Source organism: Boleophthalmus pectinirostris, unplaced genomic scaffold (assembly GCF_026225935.1).
Source record: "Boleophthalmus pectinirostris isolate CB_2022bp ecotype Guang Dong unplaced genomic scaffold, ASM2622593v1 HiC_scaffold_22, whole genome shotgun sequence".
Classification (NCBI taxonomy): domain Eukaryota; kingdom Metazoa; phylum Chordata; class Actinopteri; order Gobiiformes; family Gobiidae; genus Boleophthalmus; species Boleophthalmus pectinirostris.
This window is the reverse complement of record NW_026571190.1, coordinates 3,768,555-3,790,367: the sequence shown is the minus strand read 5'-3', so window position 1 is coordinate 3,790,367 and position 21,813 is coordinate 3,768,555. Positions and strand designations below refer to the sequence as shown.

The following is a 21,813-nucleotide window of genomic DNA, read 5'->3' as shown; positions in this document are numbered from 1 at the left end:
CAGCCATGTTTTTGGGGCCAAGGTTAAAGAGTAAGCCTTTCTACCATATTATAATGTTTTCTCATCCGTACATGCTTGAAGACTTTTTAGACATCATCAATGCGTGTTTGAGTAACATTTTGTTCAAATACATGGGGAAAATCAGGTACAGGCCCTTTAAAAGAAAAGTTCCCATGTGCCAAAGCTATTTTAGGCTGTCCACGTTGTAGAAAAGCTAGCAAATATTTGATGGCATCCTTTTAAAGCAAAATGTTGTGTTTCAGAGAAGAGCTGGAGCGACTGAAGAGTGAAGGAGAGAGGCGGGAAAGAGAGATGGAGGAGTGGAAGAGTGGACAGAGGAGTGAACGGGACCAAGAGACCAAGCAGCACAAGTGCGTCAGGTCTATCTATATCACAGAGACTCTAACATGTATATGTCTGAATACGAGATTATATCACACTAAAAAAGGAATGCTGTGGTCCTGTGTTTGACAGATATTTTCAAACGACAGACACAAAAATGAGACAAACTTAAGGCCTGTTCATACTTCATACGAACATAAGAAAGAACTTTGTTGTGATCCTAAATAAATGTTTATCACCTTTTTACATTGAATTAGTGTATTGATCCAAAACAAATGATTCATGTGTGAAGTTTATTCATTTATCTTACGCTAAATGAATAAAGAGCTACACGCTCTTAAGCCCCAACCTCATCAAAAAACGACTGCGCTCCCCACAATCCAGAGCGCCCTATACATGAATCCACCCGGGTGTCCCAGGACGACTTCAGTAAACATCCCACCAATCAGGCGCCAGGTACCACACAGCATATGCAAATACATAAGGTACAAGTGGTAAAACAAGCGAGGAACGCAGGCCGTAACACCGACACTGGACATGCGATAAAACTATGGATTCAGCGGCAGCGTCTTCACAACCTGCCATCAACGTCACTCACAGGCAGCTGGTAGGAACTGCTGATCTGCCGAACATAATGGAACACTACAATGACATTTTTAATTGAGTTAGAAGAATTATAATACCGTATAATCTGGGTTATAGGGTGCGTAATTAACCAACCGCATCAAAAAACGACTTCGCGCCCCACAATCCAGAGTGCCCTATACACGAATTCACTCAGGTGTCCCAGCACGACTTCAGTAAACTACAAAGCTGCACCACCCACAGTGCACGCAAACACACACGGAGCAGACAGAGACCACACAGCAAAACACACCCACAGACACACTCATTACTCCACGGCAACGAGGAACAGAACGGAGGAACGAACCGAAAAAGCGAGTGCAATGTGCCACTTCTAGACACGACTGAACAACTGAGTCACTGCGAACACGCCGACAATCCGTTGGTCCCAGACAGCACCCTCCCTACACGCCACAACTGAACAAAGCCCAGAGTCACCGTGAACGAACAAACAAACAAAACCACTCACCCATCACACTGTTGGGTTTCCTTTAAAGTCCAGTGCGGTTTATTTGTGAAAAAAGTTTGAAAATAGATCATTTAATGACAGTGTGCCTTATAATCCAGAGCGCCTCATAGCGCGGAAAATACAGTATACTGTATACATTACTAAAGGTGACATCATATTTATTGGAGGTGAACATTTCAGTAAATATAAGATTAACCTTCAAATGATCAAGATCTTTCAGTGTAAATTTCAAACATGGATCTATATTAATTAAAAAAATTTACAACAAAGGAAGCTACTTACGACTTGATTTAGCCATAAAGGCTCATTCCATCTGTAGTAGGGCCAAATACGCAGGTGACACCACCAGGCCAACTTACAGGCCTGATCTGTGGAGAGGCAAGCCCACGCAGTGTGCACAGGAATCCATGTGTTTCAGAAGTAATTCAAGTAAAATTTATGTCCATAGAGGTGATAAGTGATAGAGCCTTGTGAGAAAAGTTACACTGTGCATCTTTAAAGGTTCTATATTACGCTAAATTGACTCTTGAGATTTAAGTTAGAATGTTGTTACCTCATCAAAAACAGACCTGGAGTTGTGTTGTTTTTCATTCACATGTTTGACTCATCCTTTTATGCAAATCTAAAAAGCTCTGTTCCACTTTTATGATGTCATGAAGAGGTAGTTTTCAAATCAACAACTGCTTTTTACCTTTTGTTAAGCAGATATGTTAGTAGAGAAATTATCCAAATCTTTCTTTTGTGCGTTAAACATGTGACTGAAACAAAACACAACTCCAGTCATGTTTTATAACACAGATCAGAAAATAGTGACCCTTTAAAGTCTCCCATTTGAGATGATTTAACAAAGTTTAATGAAAAAACAAAAACAAAACAATATTCAGCATGTCCAGTCCTGAATCCTGAACTTTTTTTTTTTTTTTGGCAGACAGGAGATGGAGGTGCTGTGGTCCAAGCTCCAGAGTCTGGAGGAGGAGAGGGAACGTGCTGCTCTCACCTCCCCCCTCAGCCTCTCACATGGAGCGGGTGAAGAGCCACATGGAGACACAGGGGAGTGCCATGGACCCAAGCACCCAGGGACAGGGGCTCGGACGAGGGATCGGGCAGCACGGGTCATCCAGAGGGCCTGGAGGTCACACAGGGACATGGTCAGTAACAGCTTTTATCTTCCATGGTTTAAAACATGATATTCTAGTGTACAAAGGATAACGTCATGATAAACAAATACACAATATAACAGTACAACAACGAGACAAACACACAAACACACTCCAGTAAAATGACTGCTTAACACTGTAATGATTTGGCTTTATTAAAGATGGTGTTACAGACTTTGAACTTGTGTTATAACGTTCCCTCATCAAAAATATGCCTGAAGCAGCTTTAGATGTCATCCATACATGTTTGAACAATCTAGTGATCTCTCTCTGGGCTACTAACTAAATAGGAAGTGAACATGGAGGCTCTTCCGGCTCTTTCTAATTCTGGCTCCCATTGACTTACATTAGAATATTGTGGCTCCTCTCTCTGTGTCACTGCTGTGAGCCTCGGCATTTTGGTCTAAAAATGTTCATATTAATCCGCTCTACATCATCCTGTTTTGATTTTGCCATTTTGTCTGTAAATAAATTCCTATTCCTAATATAACCTGGCTCCAAATTTACCCCTTTAACCGCTAGAATCATCACACTCTTTTACCCGGAACACCAGGAGTGCAGCGACACATAACGTAGGCAGAGCTGCATACTCACGTACTTTTACAAAATTCACACCCGAGGCTGCTCCTGTGACGCCAGCCTCTGTGGATTCTCATGTTTAAACACTAAACTTTTCACATTGTTTATGTTTTCATTGTTGACTGGGTTTCCCCCATCAACCCAAAACATGCTACACAAGTCTCCAGGAAGAACAGTTGATAGTTAAGGTCAGTTAAATACGATCAATCAATGAACCTGTCCAGGGACGACAGGTGGAAATGAGCTCTGATGCTAAAATCTGGTACAAGCATCTCTCCTGTTAAGGTTAATGTCAAAATTGTGCGCTGTCCCTGTCTCAAATAAATAAACTAAATAGATAAATAAATAAATGAATTATGTTTTAAATCACAATACAAAAGTTGACAACAAGAGAGCCGATGTTTTGTAGAGATAACAAACTATCTGCAGTGCTCGCGTTAATTAAGATACTCACCAACTTTGGTCATCTGCTCCACGTGCCTTTTCCTTCAGAAGTTCTTGTAAAGTTTCTGTCTGCTGTCCTAAAGTGGTTTATCTTTGTCCTCCACGGCTGTAAACTTTCCACCATAAGTCATTCCCTGAGCTCCTGGATGTGACATATAGTGTAAATGTATTTTGAAAAGTCATTGGTTAAGTTACTTTTGACACTGCGTGCTTATTTCCTGTCTTTTCCCTGATAAAAAGCCTGGAGACACTCTGCTGCAAATTTAGAACTCCAACCTATGGGACCTATGTAGGATGCGCGCATGACACTGATGTAAATTGTCCGACCAGTTAAAATGGAAAGCTCTGCTGTGTGTTACTGTTTTGGTGTAAAAATCCTTCAAACTCTCATTACGTTTAGCTGTAACAGGGCAGCCACGAGGTCTTAAATGTCTTAAACAGGTCTTAAATTTCATGTTCCTAAATTAAGGCCTTAAAAAGTCTTAAATTCTGTTGTTCAAGTCTTATTTTTTTCACAAAGGCTTTCAATTTCATTAGCCTATTTTTTTGTTTTACTCAACCAGGCTGCAGTGCAATGTTAAATGGAAGGAGGAAAAAAACGTGAAATAACATAATATGAATGCACGTCTAATTTAGAGTATACACAGACAATACTTTAGTTTTGGCACCGCCGGCAATAAATAAACAACCAGTTTCGTCTACACTGCCCAAGACACAAAACTCTGGTCAGATCTGCTCACGTCGCGTACGTGTTTATGTCACATACATCACCACCGAGCATCACCACCGAGCCGCCAGACATGCACACAATCCAATTCCACACACTTTTGCATCACCGTATGCATGCAGATTTCCTCCCCAAAACATTCATCTAAAAGCAGAATAAAAAGTGAAGGCGCTGCACCACACTTTAGATATAGTACCGGTGGTTGGTTGGTTATTATTAGAAATGGATCTGGTGTTTTTCGCCCACATAGTGGGTGCGACGTTGGTCTTAATTTTCATTTAAGTGGTCTGAAAAAGGTCTTTAAAAAGTCTTACATTTGGGGTAGTCAAACCTGGGGATACCCTGTGTAAGATGCTGTCAGATTTAGCCCTCTCCTAAAAAAATCATTTGAGGCATGTTTTTGAAGAGGAAGTAATGTTATAACATGGTAGAAAACTCCAAAAAGTAAAGATACAATACAAATACACAACACAAAGAAGTAAGTATTTGAAGTAAATGACGACAGAAAGCAGAGGTAGAGAAGAGCTCTTCCTCCTCCACTTCTGTAATGACACTTTACTGTGTGAGCTGTGTGGAGTGGAGCACCAGCACACAGTCCAGAGCTGTCAGGAGCGCCAGGGAAAAGACACTGGCCTACATTCATCCTCATCCCTCTCTCTCTCTCTCTCTCTCTCTCTTCTTTTATGCCTCTTTCTCCGCTCTCTCTCCTCTGCTCTCTCCCCCTTTTCATCTCCTCTTTCTCTTCTCCCTCTTGTTTATTCTCTGCTGTCACTTTTGTCCTGTCGCTTCTCTCATCTCTCCTCTTTTCTCTTCTCTCTCCCCCCCTTTTGTCTCTCTTTCTCTCTCCCTTCTTTTCCACGTCACTCCTGTCCCTCCCCTTCTATTTGCGCTTCTTTACTACTTTCCTCTCCTCACTCTCCACTTTTCTATTCTCTCTCCCCTCTTCTCTCTTCCCCTTTTCACCTCCCCTCTCTCCTCTCCTCTTCTCCTCCCTCTTTATTCTCTTACCTCTCTTTACTTCTCTCTCTTACCTTACCTTTTTCTTCTCTTCACTCTTCACTCTTCACTCTCTCTCTCTCTATCTGTCCCCTTTTCTATTCTTTCTGTCCTCTTCTCTTTGTTCTTTTCTATTCTCTCTCCTCTTCTCTCTGTTCTTTTTCACTTCCCTTCTCTCCTCTTCTCTTCTCCTTCCTCTTCTCTATTCTCTTACCTCCCTCTCCTCTTTTCTATTCCCTCTCTCCTCTATCTTCTCTTCTTTTCTGTTCTCTCTCCTCTTCTCTTATTGCTCCTTCTCTTGCCTTTTCACTTTTCTGTTCACCTCTCTCTCCTCTTCTCTCCTCACTCTCCCGTTTTCTCTCTCTCTCCCCCTTTTCTATTCTCTCTGTTCTTTTCTATTCTCTCTCCTTCTCTCTCCTCTTCTCTCTGTTCTTTTTCATCTTCTTTCTCTTCTCCTCCCACTTCTCTCTTCTCTTTCCTCACACTCTTCTATCTTCTCTCCTCTTTTCTTTTCTCTCTCCTCTCCTCTCATTGCTCCTTCTCTCATCTTTTCACTTTTCTCTTCACTTCTCTCTCCTTCTCTCTACTCTTCTCTCGTCACTCTTCTGTTTTCTCTTTCTCTCTCTCTGTCTCCCCATTTCTATTCTCGCTGCCCTCTTCTCTCTGTTCTTTTCTATTCTCTCTCCTCTTCTCTCTGTTCTTCTTCTCCTCCCTTCTCTCCTCTTCTCCTCCCACTTCACTTTTCCCGTTTCCTCACCTCGCCTTTTCACTTTTCTCTTCACTTCTCTCTCCTTCTCTCTCCTCTTCTCTCGTCACTCTCCTGTTCTCTCTCTCTCTCTGTCTCTCCCCTTTTCTTTTCCCTCTGTCTTCTGTTTTTTCTATTCTCTCTCCTTCTCTCCTCTTCTCCTCCCCTCCCTCTTTATTCTCTTACCTCACTCTTCTTTTTTCTCTCTCCTCCCTTGTTCTCCTTTTCTATTCTCTCTCTTCTTCTCTCTATTATTTTCTATTCTGTCTCCTCTACCTTCTCTCCTCTTTTCTGTTCTCTCTCCTCTTCTCTTATTGCTCCTTCTCTCGCCTTTTCACTTTTCTCTTCCCTTCACTCTACTCTTCTCTTGTTACTCCCCAATTTGTCTTTCTCTTTCTTTTTCTCTCTCTCCCCTTTTCTATTCTTTTCACCTACCTTCTCTCCTCTTCTCCTCCCACTTCTCTCTTCTCTTTCCTCACTCTCCTCTTTTCTGTTCTCTCTCCTCTTCTCTTATTGCTCCTTCTCTCGTCTTTTCACTTCTCTTTCTCTTTCTTCTCTTTCTCTGTGTGTTTGTCAGGACGTGGTGTTGTTGCAGTCCACGCTGAGAGGACATCTCTACAGACAATCTCAACTCAAGGTGGGACTCCAATCATCTTCAAAAAACAACAACAAAAACGAGAGAATAGTGAAAGAAGATCAAAACAAACCCTCATTTTGATCAACACAAAAAAAACTGTAAAAAAAAATGAGATTGTAAGTAGATCTGAAGGATATTACGATCTGAAAACGGGCTTTAATCTCCACAAAATCCAACTTTTATGAGAGCTGTAGATTGTACTAGTAACTAAACCAGTACAAACTTCTGGTGACACTTTTTGACCAGACTGGGTTAAGCAGCCGCCCACCAACTGGAAGGTAGTCGGTTCAAATCTCTCCTGGGAAATGCTGTTTACTCACATTAAATTTGAGTAGACACATTAGTCAGCAATGTATATTAGGGGTGTGCAAAAATATCAAAATATATTGTATCACTTTTTGTAATGATACAGTATCGATATCGTGGGCTGCTGCTGTATCGATATATCGCCAAGTCAATTTTTTGGTTTATTTTACAAAATTATTTTGTCACAGCTACAGTTTTGTTGCTCGTTTAGAGGAAAAAAACTCATTTATGCGACACATTTGACATTTTCACTGTTTTCAGGATTAAAATGTTTGTGTTTCATATGAACTTTGCACAAAAAGTGGTTTCACAAAGACTTTTAGTGTCACAGCCATGAATTAGCCATTATTTTTTATTGAACTGTACTGAATTGATTTGAAATATATCGTATCAAACCGAAAAAGCACTGTATCGAGGTGTGTATCGTAAAATGTGCTGTTAACTCTTTCCACCTCGGACGCCCACTAGGAACAGCCCATACATGTATTACTAGGGCTAAACATAGAGCATAATTGCATAAAAGAAAATAGACTTCCACCAGTGATTATAAATGATTTTTACACTCATGAACTTAATTGAAACACAGACATATTTGTATCTCTGGAAACCTTCGACTCTGAACTCTTCATTTCTGGATGTTTAAATGTGATTCAACTCATTTACAGGTTTATAACAGCTCACTGAAAATGAGAGTTTACCTGGTCAGGAAAACAAAAACATACATTCAGCATCTGATAGTTGCATGTTCTGAGTACTATATTCATTTTAAAATATATTTGTTTTTGTCTTTGTATTTGTATTTGTATTTGTAAAGTATTTAAACAGATTTCATATCACCAGATACAGTAGAGCCAAGTGTGCACCTGTTTTTCCTGTTGTACACCTGTGTGTAATAATCAAGCATAAAGTACAGACGCATCAGCGGCATTCTCATCTTCATAAGTTTTACTCTCTGAAATTCCGTTGCTGTCCCAGTGTTCCACTTTATAATCAACTTCATCCTCACTTTAAAATCTATAAAAGTCACTTTCTTTACAGTTATCCATAAAATATGCCTGCTCCTCATTATTTCTAAAACTGTGCGCCGCAATCTTTCCATTGCACGTGTTTCGTGTTGTGTTTTTTCCGGAAGCTACAATCGTCACTACTTCGATTAACTTTGATAAAAATCAGCGAAAACATATCCTTGAATCCTATTGGTCAGTCTAGTGTGGGTTGTAGTGGCCCCCACCTATCACAGCTTCTGTTTACATGTGAAAAACTGGAACCGTTTCTAATGGTCGTCGTTAGTGAAACAGCGGAGGTGTCAAAACACGTTATTAAGGAAACAAGAGGGTTGTCAAATGTCGTCTTCATGGGGGAAAGAGTTAAACGTGCATTGTGTAACTTTTCACCTGTTTGCCTGGAATGTTCCAGAGTATGACTTTAAGCAGCTCTACTTTACATTTATTCAATGACAGGTGGTTTTATATCTCAAAAATACCTACAAATACAGACATTCTGACTGTGTGCGGGGTCGCCTCTCCACAGATCTGACCTGTAACTTGGTCTGGTTTGGTCTCCATGAAGATAGAAAGTTTTAATGCCATACTGTGAAACTTTCAGACAAAGCAGTAACATGTCTCTGATATAATAATCTTAGTCAACCAGACAAACAACAAATTAAAACAATGAACACAAATAAAAACAATAATAATATTCAGCAAAAGTTACAACCAAATACTGGTAAATAACCACACTGACAAAAAATGATACAAAATATAACAATAATGAAAAAAAACAAACAAAGAAGACAAACAGGTAATCAGGACCAACAGACAGAAAAACACAGACACAGAGAGGACAAAACAGAACAAGACAAACTGGACAGGACAAGACAAGCACCTGATGTCCCCGTCCCAACCATAGCAGGTGGAAAGTTACACAATGCACCTCTACGGGTTTAGATTTTGAAATGAATTCCCTTGTCTTGACTCGTGTGTCTTCTCTTGTCTTCACATCCACAGTCAGCACAGAGCACGGACCCGGGGACAAATGGACTATTGGACGTGAGGAGCCTGGTCCTGCTGCAGTCTGCGCTCAGAGGACACATGACGCGCTCCGGCCTCTGTCCTCACAGGTAACACACGACATCAGAACATCTGGTTCTAAACTCAACACACTTCAGGTTGTGATAGTGTGGAACTGTTTTTATTTTAGTGTTAAATGTCATGAGTTCTCAAAAATTGTGTGATTAGCTTTTAGAGTGGACAATTATAAAGTACAATTTTATATTAAAAAATAATGCAGAATAGAAAAAAGTTAAACATGGGCTGTAGTCATCTGTGTTAAAACTGAAAAATATTGTTATATTGATGTTTCATATTTGTGCAAAACCTGAACCCCTGTCATGACTTTTCATGGTCCTGTCAACTGCACTGGTTATTATTTCTCTTTAAATACATCCACCTCACTTCTCCTGAATATCTCAAACAGTTTTTAATTCCATTCACATCCTCGTACAGTTTACATCACGCAGATCAGATATTTTTTGTCAATATTTAAATATAAAGCTCCCTCTAATTGGAACAATCTTCCCTCATCATTAAATTCTGTTCCTTCATTAAAAAATGCTCCAGTGCAATATTTACAGAAACAAAAAACAATTAAAGCCGCAAGCGGCGTCGAACGGCCCTCGCCGCCGCCGCCCCGCGAACGCCGCACCTGCAAAATAGTGGCCCCGCCAACATCATACCGTAAACGCCGTGTCCGCAAACTCTGTGCCTGCAAATGGCAAAATGACATAGTACGCCTTTAGATGTTCTTTGCACCCCCTACTGGCCAACCTTGAAAAATTCCCATGTCAGCAATATATGTTTTTTCTTCTAGTCATTAATAGAATTTAATTCCCAAATTTGGTGCAGATCCGACAATGTTGATGTTTCATGTCTATGCTAGGGGGCGCTATAGTGTTTTTTCATATGTTTTATAGTGTATCATATTCAGACTGAGATCACACATTAGTGATTCAAATTTCAACACAATCGGACTAAGTCTGTGCGAACAGGAGCAAATAATGTCACCTTGAAATTCGCCAAACCTTTGACCAAATTTTGCAGCTTCGCCGCACGTAAACCGTGACAGTTATCAAAAAAAATCAGCTAACTTTAGATGTTCCACTTCTCTAGATGATGTACGGTGATTTTCAGCCCTGTGGGTGAAGCGCCTTCAGAGGAGTTCGTTCAAACGCAATGTGAACGAAAATGCGGACTGAAACTTCAATCCAAGATGGCCGCCTTCTGGTTTGTCAGGGGGCGTGGCCATAATAAAAAATTTTGTTTGTCTTGACATGACAAATGTATGTAGCAAATTTCATGGCTCTACGACAAAGTTGACCAGGACGTATGCCATAGGAGCCAAATTTTTGAGACTTTGCGCCCCTGCTGGCCAACAGTGAAAATGGTATCATGTCCATAATATAATTTTTTGCTCGTAATCATGCATAGAATTTAATTCCCAAATTTGGTGCAGATCTGACTATGTTGACGTTTCATGTCTATGGTAGGGGGCGCTATAGTGTTCACTTTTCATATGTTTTATAGTGTATTATATTCAGACTGAGATCACACATTAGTGATTCAAATTTCAACACGATCGGACTAAGCATGTGCGTGTAATATATTTTTAAATATTTTTGGGAGGAGTTTTAGCGCCCCTGCTGGACAACGGTGAAAAATTCGCCATGTCCATAATATACTTTTTTGCTCGTAATTATGCATAGAATTTAATTCCCAAATTTGGTGCAGATCTGATAATGTTGACGTTTCATGTCTATGCTAGGGGGCGCTATAGTGTTTTTTCATATGTTTTATAGTGTATTATATTCAGACTGAGATTACGCATTAGTGATTCAAATTTCAACACGATGGGACTAAGTCTGTGCGAACAGGAGCAAATAATGTCACCTTGAAATTCGCCAAAACTTTGACCAAAATTTGCGGCTTCGTCGCACGAAAACCGTGACAGTTATCAAAAAAAATCAGCTAACTTTAGATGTTCCACTTGTCTAGATGATGTACGGTGATTTTCAGCCCTGTGGGTGAAGCGCCTTCAGAGGAGTTCGTTCAAACGCAATGTGAACGAAAATGCGGACTCAAATTTCAATCCAAGATGGCCGCCTTCTGGTTTGTCAGGGGGCGTGGCCATAATAACATTTTTTGTTTGTCTTGACATGACAAATGTCTGTACCGAATTTCGTGGCTCTACGACAAAGTTGACGTCGGGGGGACGTCTCCCATAGGCGCAATGTATTTTGACTTTTCGAGGTGGCGCTGTGTCGCCATTTTTTTATGCCCGTGCACGAAACCTATATTTTATCGAATTTTTCGCCACTTCTGAATTTTGGGCAAAGTTTGGTGAGTTTTTGAACGTGTTTAGGGGGTCAAATTAGGGTTTAAAGAGCAGAAGAATAATAATAATAATATTAAAGCCGCAAGCGGCGTCGAACGGCCCTCGCCCGCCGCGCCCGCAAACACCGTGCCCGTGAACGGCGCACCCGCAAATCGTGCGACCTACCAACACCATACCCTAAACGCCGTGCCCGCAAACTCTGTGCCTGCAAATGGCGAAATGACATAGTACGTCTTTAAATGTTCTTTGCGCCCCCTGCTGGCCAACCTTGAAAAATTCCCATGTCAGTAATATATGTTTTTTCTTCTAGTCATTAATAGAACTGAATTCCCAAATTTGGTACAAATCCGACAATGTTGACATTTCATGTCTATGGTAGGGGGCGCTATAGTGTTCACTTTTCATATGTTTTATAGTGTATTATATTCAGGTTGAGATCACGCATTAGTGATTCAAATTTCAGCATGATCGGACTACGCATGTGCGTGTAATATATTATTTTATGTTTTTTGGAGGAATAATTGCGCCCCTGCTGGCCAACAGTGAAAAATTCCCCATGTCCATATTATACTTTTTTACTCGTAATCATGCATAGAGTTTAATTCCCAAATTTGGTGCAGATCCGACAATGTTGACGTTTCATGTCTATGGTAGGGGGCGCTATAGTGTTCACTTTTCATATGTTTTATAGTGTATTATATTCAGACTGAGATCACACATTAGTGATTTAAATTTCAACACGATCGGACTAAGTATGTGCGAACAGGAGCAAATAATGTCACCTTGAAATTCGCCAAAACTTTGACCAAATTTTGCAGCTTCGCCGCACGTAAACCGTGACAGTTATCAAAAAAAATCAGCTAACTTTAGATGTTCCACTTGTCTAGATGATGTACGGTGATTTTCAGCCCTGTGGGTGAAGCGCCTTCAGAGGAGTTCGTTCAAACACAACGTCAGCGAAAACGCGGACTCAAATTTCAATCCAAGATGGCCGCCTTCTGGTTTGTCAGGAGGCGTGGCCATAATAAATTTTTTTGTTTGTCTTCACATGACGAATCTGTGTACCGAATTTCATGGCTCTACGACAAAGTTGACCGGGACGTCTCCCATAGGCCCCAAATTTTAGAGTCTTTGCGCCCCTGCTGGCCAACAGTGAAAAATTCCCCATGTCCATAATATACTTTTTTACTCGTAATCATGCATAAAATGTAATTCCCAAATTTGGTGCAGATCCGACAATGTTGACGTTTCATGTCTATGGTAGGGGGCGCTATAGTGTTCACTTTTCATATGTTTTATAGTGTATTATATTCAGACTGAGATCACACATTAGTGATTCAAATTTCAGCACAATCGAACTAAGTATGTGTGAACAGGAGCAAATAATGTCACCTTGAAATTAGGTGAAATTTTGACCAAATTTTGCGGCTTCGCCGCACGTAAACCGTGACAGTTATCAAAAAAAATCAGCTAACTTTAGATGTTCCACTTCTCTAGATGATGTACGGTGATTTTCAGCCCTGTGGGTGAAGCGCCTTCAGAGGAGTTTCGTTCAAAACGCAACGTCAGCGAAAACGCGGACTCAAATTTCAATCCAAGATGGCCGCCTTCTGGTGTGTCAGGGGGCGTGGCCATAATAATATTTTTTGTTTGTCTTGACATGACGAATGTGTGTACCGAATTTCGTGGCTCTACGACAAAGTTGACCGGGATATCTCCCATAGGCGCGAAATTTTTGCATTTTCCAGGTGGCGCTGTGTCGCCATTTTTTTATGCCCGTGCACGAAACCTATATTTTATAGAATTTTTCGCCACTTCTGAATATGTTGCCAAGTTTGGTGAGTTTTTGAACGTGTTTAGGGGGTCAAATTAGAGCTCAAAGAGCAGAAGAATAATAAAATAAAATAATAATAATAAAAATTTTAGCAAAAACAATATATCCGAAAACATTAGAACAACATATTATACGTTTTTTGAAAGCTCTCGACCTTTCCCCACGTCACCGTGGGGTCATTGGTGAGTGACGGGCGCGTCTGGACCATCTCATCGGGGTCAACCTCTGACCTCCCATTGACTTCCATTCATTTTAGCAGTAGTAAATATGAGCCAGGCCTTGGGCGTGGGTTACTGGGATACTGCTGTTCGTGCCGGGGGCGACCGTGGACATAGTTGCATGTCGTCTTGTCGCATTCGGACATGCGCACGTCGCTCCCCATTCGCTCCGCTGAGCGGAAGCAATAGGCCCTACGCCCTGTCGGGGCTCGGGCCTAAAAATAATAATAATTCGAGCAAAAACAATATATCCGAAAACTTTAGAACAACATATTATACATTTTTTGAAAGCTCTCGACCTTCCCCACGTCACCGTGGGGTCATTGGTGAGTGACGGGCGCGTCTGGACCATCTCGTCGGGGTCACCCCACTGACCTTCCATTGACTTCCATTCATTTTAGCAGTAGTAAATATGAGCCAGGCCTTGGGCGTGGGTTACTGGGATACTGCTGTTCGTGCCGGGGGCGACTGAGGACAATGTTGCATGTCGTCGTGTCGCATTCGGACATGCGCACGTCCCTTCCCATTCGCTCCGCTGAGCGGAAGCAATAGGCCCTACGCCCTGTCGGGGCTCGGGCCTAATTACATGGGTTATCTTGTTGACTATTTTGTGACAATATTTGAACTCAGAATAAGTTAAATTTGACTTATTCTGTGTACCGTAACAGTCATGTGCAAGTGTGTGTGTGTGTGTGTGTGTGTGTGTGTGAGTGTGTTTGTGTATGGTTGTGTCGAGTTTGCTGTTTTTTTATTTTTTTTATTTTACTGTACTTACTTTCTGTATTTTACTGTACTTGCTCTACTGTATCTGTCTTCTGTTGTTGTGATTCTGAGGGCCCCCTCGAAAATGAGATGGTGAAACATCTCAAGGGGCTTATCCTCCGAACAAATACATTCATAAATTTACAGGCATGTTCAGCAATTTTCTGATTATAACACTGTAAATCTGATCAGTGCTGGTATCAGGATGAAGGAAGATAAGAAGATATGATTTAGACAAAATAGTATTATCATATTTCAAAGATTAGGACAAAGTGTGACTAAACAGCAGTGGTTTTTCATGTGCAAAATGCATTGAAGTCACTTGTGTGTTTGTGTTCCAGCTCAGGGTTAGTGGAGCGGTCAGGATGTGACCACAGTGTGACCGCAGCAGGACTCCAGAGCCCTCACAGAGCAGGTGAGCAGCTCTTTACACTCATCTAGGCTTTTCAAATACGCCCATGCAGGTGTTAATGCCTGTAATATTCCACAGTATGCCATTACGTTTGTTTATCTCCATGGAAAAAAGCAGGTGATGACACCAGGCCAAATTACAGGTCAGATCTGTGGAAAGGCGTCTCTGCTCACAGTAATAATCATGTAAAATGTTTTGATTCCACTAAAACACCTTTAATTGAACAAACGTTTAAGACCCACTTTTATTCTCTTTTAACATTGTGTGAGTTGTTCGGTCTTCTGTGTTTTTAATTAATTTTTAATTCTATTTTATTTTTTTTATCGCTATTCTAAGGTTTTTGCTCTTCTTTGATTTCACTGGTTTTATTATCTTAACTCATCTTTCTCAGGCTCAAATTAATTTTTAGGATCAGGAAAAATCTGATATTTGGGGGAAATGGTCATATGGGGCAGTAATATAAAATCCAGACTTTTTTTTGAGAGACCTTCACATCCAGTGTGTTCTGGGATGTTGCAGATTTGCAGCATTGGTCCGGTGTGGTAAATTAACACTGAAGACTGAAAATGATATGAATGCTAACTTTATGTGTAAACCACTTTTCATAACAATGAAAACATAAAGCACAGAGTAACAGCTTTACAGTGGCAGAACAACATCACTTTTTCGTGTGGTGCTCCAAAAAATAGTTTTTATCCTTTGAAAACAACAAAAGTACTTTGCACTTCTGGCAGGTCATTTGTGTGTAGTCATTCTTGCACAGTCTGCATCGTCCACGTTTATCAGCATGGATGGGAAAAAAGGCTCCTGAGTAAAAAAAAGCTCATATAATCTGGATGTGGAGTCAGTAGGTAATTGGCATTTAGCTGTTGCAAATCTGCAACGCCTGCCTGGAGAGGGTTAAGACCAGTGTGATTAAATCTGAGCGTTTATTTTATCCTTATATTATTATTGGTGTTATTACCATGGATTTGAGCAGCACTTTAGAAACTGTTTATGAAATGTGCTATAGAAATAAAGTGGATTGGACTGAACGCTAATTCATACTAAATTGTAGAACTTTTATGAGAGCTGTAGATTGTACTAGTAACTAATCCAACGCAAACTTCTGGCGACACTTTTTGACCACACTGGGTTAAGCTGCCACCCACCAACTGGAAGGTAGTTTGTTCAAATCGCTCCTGAGTGCAGAATGTTCCTGGGAAATGCTTATTTACCCACATCCAACACAAAAACCTGCAAAACTACTGATTTACTCAACCAATGGAGAAGATAATTATTACATGTTTATTAGTTTTATTTGTGGATGCAGTAGTTGGTGTTTTAGTACAATGTGCTGTTAAACGTGCTCTGTGTACTGTATTTTTTTTACTATAAGTCGTGCTTTTTTCATGGTTTGAGTGTTTCCTGCGACTTATTCTCCAGTGTGACTTCAATATTAAAATTTTCAGACTGACAGCCACGAGAGGCTCTAGTCTCATGTGTCTGTATCTAGTACTACTATTACTCCTGTACCACTGTCACTTCACACTCTACTGCGCATGTCTCCTGTAGAAAAAGCCACTGTCTCGCTGCATATAGTGAAATATGGATAAACTGTGGACATAAAACTGGATTGGATTGAACGCTTATTAATACTAAATTGTAGAACTTTCTAAGCAAAACATTAACATCTCTGTGGATGAAATCAGGTGGCAGACCCTTCCGTTCTCATCAGAAAAGCTCCATAGTGCAGAAAGGCGATGACATTCTAGCTCATTTCATTTGTTTATTTTTTCTTGCAGGTTTGGACAGAGGTTCTGTGGATATAAAACCGGGTGAAGATGTTGGTGAAGCTCCTGTTAAGATAAACCAAGGTCAGTGAAGTGAAAAAATACATGGTCATATGCATCAGTAAATTAGTTAAAATTGCTTAATTGATACTTACATTAAGAAGTGACATCACACCGGGGTGTTCTACATGTATTTCTATGGTGGCGTGTTCAGTAGTTACCATGGAGACACAATGCATACATGAGGAAACACAGCCAGAAAAGTCTTAAGATTGTCTGAAAACTTTAGAAAAAATGCTCATGTTCAGTAGCCTGTGAGCAATACAAGTGTTCATGATCATGTTTAGGAGTTTTAACATAATGTTCTGTGAGTTAGCTTCACGTCTCCAGAAAATGATGACATCAGATGCAAAGTACCGTATTTTCCACACCATAGAGCACGCTCATAAGCCTCCAACCCCATCAAAAAACGACCGCAATCCAGAGTGCCCTATACACCAATCCACGACTTGAGTAAACTACAAAGCCGCACCAACCGCAGAACACGCCAACACACACGGAGCAGACAGCGACCGCACAGCGAAAAACACCCACAGACACACTCATCACTCCACGCCGACGAGGAACAGAACGGAGGAACGAACTGAAAAAACTAGTGCAATGTGCCACTTCTAGACACGACTGAACAACTGAGTCACGCCGACAATCCAGCGGCACCCTCCCTCCCAGACAGTTTTCACCCTCAACCACGCATCATCCGCCCGCTATCCATTTGCACCCAAGGTTTTGACCAATTTTCAAAACCGCACTCGCTTGCCATTTGCCGACTGATTTTAGATTTTAGAACAATCATATAGCAAACAAACGAAGGAGGCTTGATAAAAATGCAAACTCTATAGCTCATTCATTCCAAAATTCGCTCAATGTGCATACCATATTTTCCGGGCTATTGGACGCGCTCTTAAGCCTCCAACCGCATCAAAAAAACGACACACAATCCAGAGCGCCCTATACACGAATCCACTCAAGTGCCCCTGCATGACTTCAGTAAACTACTACAAAGCCACACCACGCAAACACGCACTGAGCAGACAGCGACCGCACAGCGAAACACACCCCCAACCACACTCATCACTCCACGCCGACGAGGAACGGAACGGAGGAACGAACCGAAAAAGCGAGCGCAATGTGCCACTTCTAGACACAACTGAACAACTGAGTCACTGTGAACGCCACAAACAAACAAAACCACTCACCCATCACACTGTTGGGTTAAAGTCCAGTGTGGTTTATTTGTGAAAAAAGTTTGAAAACAGACCATTAAATGCACCTTATAATTCAGAGAGCCTAATAGTGCGGAAAATACAGTATCAGTTGCTAATAAACTGTAATCTCTGGTTGGTCTGGTCAAAATAGCAGTTGTTCACTTTATCAGTAAATACCACGGGGCATAATAAATCCATACACATGCATTAGCCAGAACAGTGTATAAAAGTAAATGGGAGAGCTGTGGATCTTCCTGATAACCTGCGGGGTGACTACTGCAAAATAGAGAAGAGTTTTGAATAAATACTAAGTTTTGTACAGTATTTATTGGCATTTTCACATTGCCCTTAGCCAAATGTTAAATGAGGCCAGCTGAATTCTGTGGATGTGGTACTATACGATCCCAGTGGTGATGGTTTTTGGTTGGTCATGGTTTAATCGAGCCTGATTCATCAGCTGGTTTTACTTTGTTTTAATTTGTACAAACCGTCTGACCTGACGCCTTAGATTTTGTTCGCTTGACGGAAGGCAGGTATTTTTTATCATTTAACCAATCGCTGTTATTTGGTTGTGACGTATGTAAAGCGCTGCTAACTGGGCTAACTGGTATATTAAGCTTTTCCCAAATCCTGTAGAAAGAAGGGCAATAATGTCTTTCCCCTTGATGAAATTCACCAAACATTCTCTTTATTCTGGCTTTAAATCCTCGATCTCAGGAATCATTGACAACACTGATTGGCTGGTGCTCGAACTCGCACTTCCGGGGTTTTTGCGAACTGTCTGTTGTATTTTGAGTCCTGACCTAGTTGCTGGAGAGAAATGAAATTGAGCAGAGGCACTACAGGGTAGCCGCGGAGTCTTAAAAGTCTTAAACAGGTCTTAAATTTCATGTTCTTAAATTAAGGCCTTAAAAAGTCTTAAATTCTGTTGTCCAAGTCTTATTTTTTTCACAAAGGTCTTAATTTCATTAGCCTATTTTTTAGTTTTACTCAACCGGGCTGCAGTGCCATGTTAAATGGAAGGAGGGAAAAAATCATGTAAAATGATTATAATACTTTGGTGTCATCAGCAGAGTGGAGGAAGATGTTGGATGGATCATGGGGAAGTGTAGCTTTAATCCACAGTGACTCTTAGATTCTAGATTTAGTAGTTGGTTGGTCATTATTAAAATTGGATCTGATGTTTTTCGCCCACACAATGGGTGCGATGTTGGTCTTAATTTTCATTTAAGTGGTCTTAAAAAGGTCTTTAAAAAGTCTTAAATTTGGTGTTGTCAAACCTGGGGATACCCTGCACTAGGTGGCGCCAGTCTGGCTAGTTTTGATCATGGGTTTGTCCTGATGTTGTCTTGGTTTTAGTCCTGCTCTAGTCCTGGTTCAGTTCTAGTTCCAGGTTTGATATGTTGAATGTAAATGTGAACTTGCACTAAGAACCATTTCAAAACAAAACCACCACAAACTCTTCTAACATATTTATTCCTTTTCTCTTTCACAGCCCGTACACTTCCCTCTTCACAAACCAAATCTGGCGAGGCTTCGGCAGGGGATTCTGACGATTCAGATGACATCATCGTTTCTCCGTCTCGTCCAATCAGAAGAAGAGAAGTCCTGATCACATAGAGCCAATCAGATGTGTCCATGTACTGCAGCGTCCAATCATAAGACGTTGCCAGATTAGACACATACACCATAATTTATAAAGATACGCATCAAACGTGCTGCATCTACCCTGCTTTTAACTGCACTATGTCACTTTTCTGGTGGAGTTTATTAAATGCTTGTTGCTATGGAGATGACATTGCTTTGCCTGGAATGTTACACAGTGTGGCATTGAACTTAAAGGGTCTATATTAAACTATTTTCTAGTCTGTTATAATGTTTCCTTGTGAAAAACATACCAGGAGTTGTGTTTTGTTTCATTCACACACATAACACACGCAAATCCTGCATATAATCCTGCTGAGTTCTTCTCTCAAACTGAAAACACGCTGTTCCACCTTGTGATGTCATGTGGTATTATAAAGGATTACTCAAACATACGTGAATGAAACAAAACACATCTCCAGGTATTGTGTTTTATAAAGGACCTTCAAAAATACCGTCAAAAACAAGCACTTACTGTGAGTGTGGTTGCCTCTCCACAGATCTGAACTGTAACTTTGCCTGGTGCCATCCTTTGCTTATATCCATGGTGATAGATGAGTGGCAGGGGCAGGTGGCAGATGCTCCCCCAGAAATGTTACACAGTGCACCTTTATAGAGCTCTTAGTCCAATAATCCAGGTTGTTTCTCGTGGAGATAGTTTTTTGCCTAAGTGCCTAACGCGTTGATGGACAGTTGATTCGTTTAGATGTTGTCTGTTGGAGTCCTCTGTGTGTAATGTGATTTACACCGTGGGCCTGGCCTAAGGAGGAACACGGGTTTATTCATGTGTGGAAAACAATAGAGTTCTAACTAATGCACTGCTGAGCCAAACTGAGTACATGATTATACTGCTGTAGGACGACACAAGCCTATACTAACACATGGAAGTGTGCAAGGGCTCCTGACCACAGCACAACACACACACACAGCCCACATGTGACAGTCAGAGGGACTGGAGAGGGCACATGTGTGTGTGAGGGACTGAAGAGGGCACATGTGTGTGTGAGGGACTGAAGAGGGCACATGTGTGTGTGAGGGACTGAAGAGGGCACATGTGTGTGTGAGGGACCATGAGCTGATCTCAACACTGAACAGAGCTGCACTGAACATGTCTCCTTCTTTGGTGGTTCCACATTTCACTGGACTTTGCCATTAGGATGTGTGTGTTCACAGTTGTCCCTGAAGTGGTTTTGTCAGATCACACTGGCAGACTCAGTGCAGGCATCATGATTTTCTCATGTGTGCTCCGTCCAATAAACATCTCTTTTCTAATGACACGAGTGTGTGCTTGTCTCTGTTATAAGGCTGTAATAGCGTCATGTGATCGTCAGGGGGAGGCGTTTTTGCGCATTTGCCCTTTTCCCTCCTCTCACAGACTTTCTCATGCACATGCACGCGCGCGCACGCACGCACCCGCTCTGACTGTGTGTGGCAGAGCTGTGCTGCTGCAAAGCCCCGTCCTCTTGGGCTTTTTAAACGCTGTGTTCGCTTCACGCTTCGACAATAGCTCCAGTCTCCGCTGCTGCGGCGGACCTCACAGTGTCGCGCCGCGTGAGCACCGCGCGGAGGAACACCGCGGTTGTGCACGTGAGAAGAAAGAGGTCCGAGGCTGAAGAATCTCCGGATAAAAGCGTTTAACCCGAGCCCCGCCGGAGCGCCGCTCAGAGAAGCCCACTGCAGACACCGAGGCCGCGGCGGTGAGATGTGACCGAGCCGCGCTCCAGCGTCCAGGCACCGGGGCTTTTGTTCGATGCCCGCCGCAGCTCGCAGCGCCCGGCCGCGTTGATGCCGCGTTGATGCCGCTGACCCCGGCAGGATTGAGCACGACGTCCAGCGGCTTTGGGAAGACAAAAGGTGTCTGGAGCGCGCACCCTGCACAGACGCACACGCACATTAGGTAGGTTCCTCTGATTCTTTGCGCTTTAGACGCGGATTCGGGAGCGAGCTGCGGGTTCTCTTGTTGCCGTGGAGACTGTGGGACTGCGGCACTTTGATCTGAATAAAGCCTCTTAATGGTGCTTTTTGTGAAGCCAGTCCAGACACCGGGCTCCTAATATGAGACAAAAGCTGGAGTGCACTTTGTTTAACAGGGACATTGCATTGACCTACATACATTCATCCCCGCGTCTGTGCACATTCACCGCACTGTCTGCACGCGTGTTGTTGTGCGTGTTGTTGTGTGTTGCCGTGCCCGTGGCGCTCCGCACGCACATGCACACGGCTGCACACTGTAGGCTCGTACTGTATGACCTCATAGCTCGAGTCTGCCTCAGTCTGACAATGGGCCGCCGCTCGAGCGCTCCCACTGCGGTGATTTACGGAGCTAATGCCCGGCGAGCGGCCCGTGACGACCCGCGGGACACCACGCAACAATGCCCACGCACGGACCCGCAGCTTTTACGTGACATATGAAGACGGAGGCCCGGGGATTTAATGTCACTCCTTGTTCATTGGGCAGGTTGATTGGCCTTAGATCTGCACTGATTAGGCC

At 42.0% G+C, this 21,813-nt stretch overlaps 1 protein-coding gene across 1 annotated transcript in view; it reads left to right on the top strand.

Annotated features, from left to right (window-relative positions):
* iqce (IQ motif containing E) overlaps positions 1 to 20,597 on the top strand; it is a 41,576-nt gene extending 20,979 nt beyond the window's left edge. The window contains exons 15-21 of the mRNA XM_055158286.1: positions 264 to 371; positions 2,364 to 2,583; positions 6,661 to 6,720; positions 9,033 to 9,145; positions 14,571 to 14,644; positions 16,426 to 16,497; positions 19,174 to 20,597. Of these exons, the coding sequence (XP_055014261.1) occupies positions 264 to 371; positions 2,364 to 2,583; positions 6,661 to 6,720; positions 9,033 to 9,145; positions 14,571 to 14,644; positions 16,426 to 16,497; positions 19,174 to 19,298 (772 nt within the window). The 3' untranslated portion in view covers positions 19,299 to 20,597. The remainder of the gene's footprint in view (positions 1 to 263; positions 372 to 2,363; positions 2,584 to 6,660; positions 6,721 to 9,032; positions 9,146 to 14,570; positions 14,645 to 16,425; positions 16,498 to 19,173) is intronic.
* The last annotated feature ends 1,216 nt before the right edge of the window (positions 20,598 to 21,813 follow it).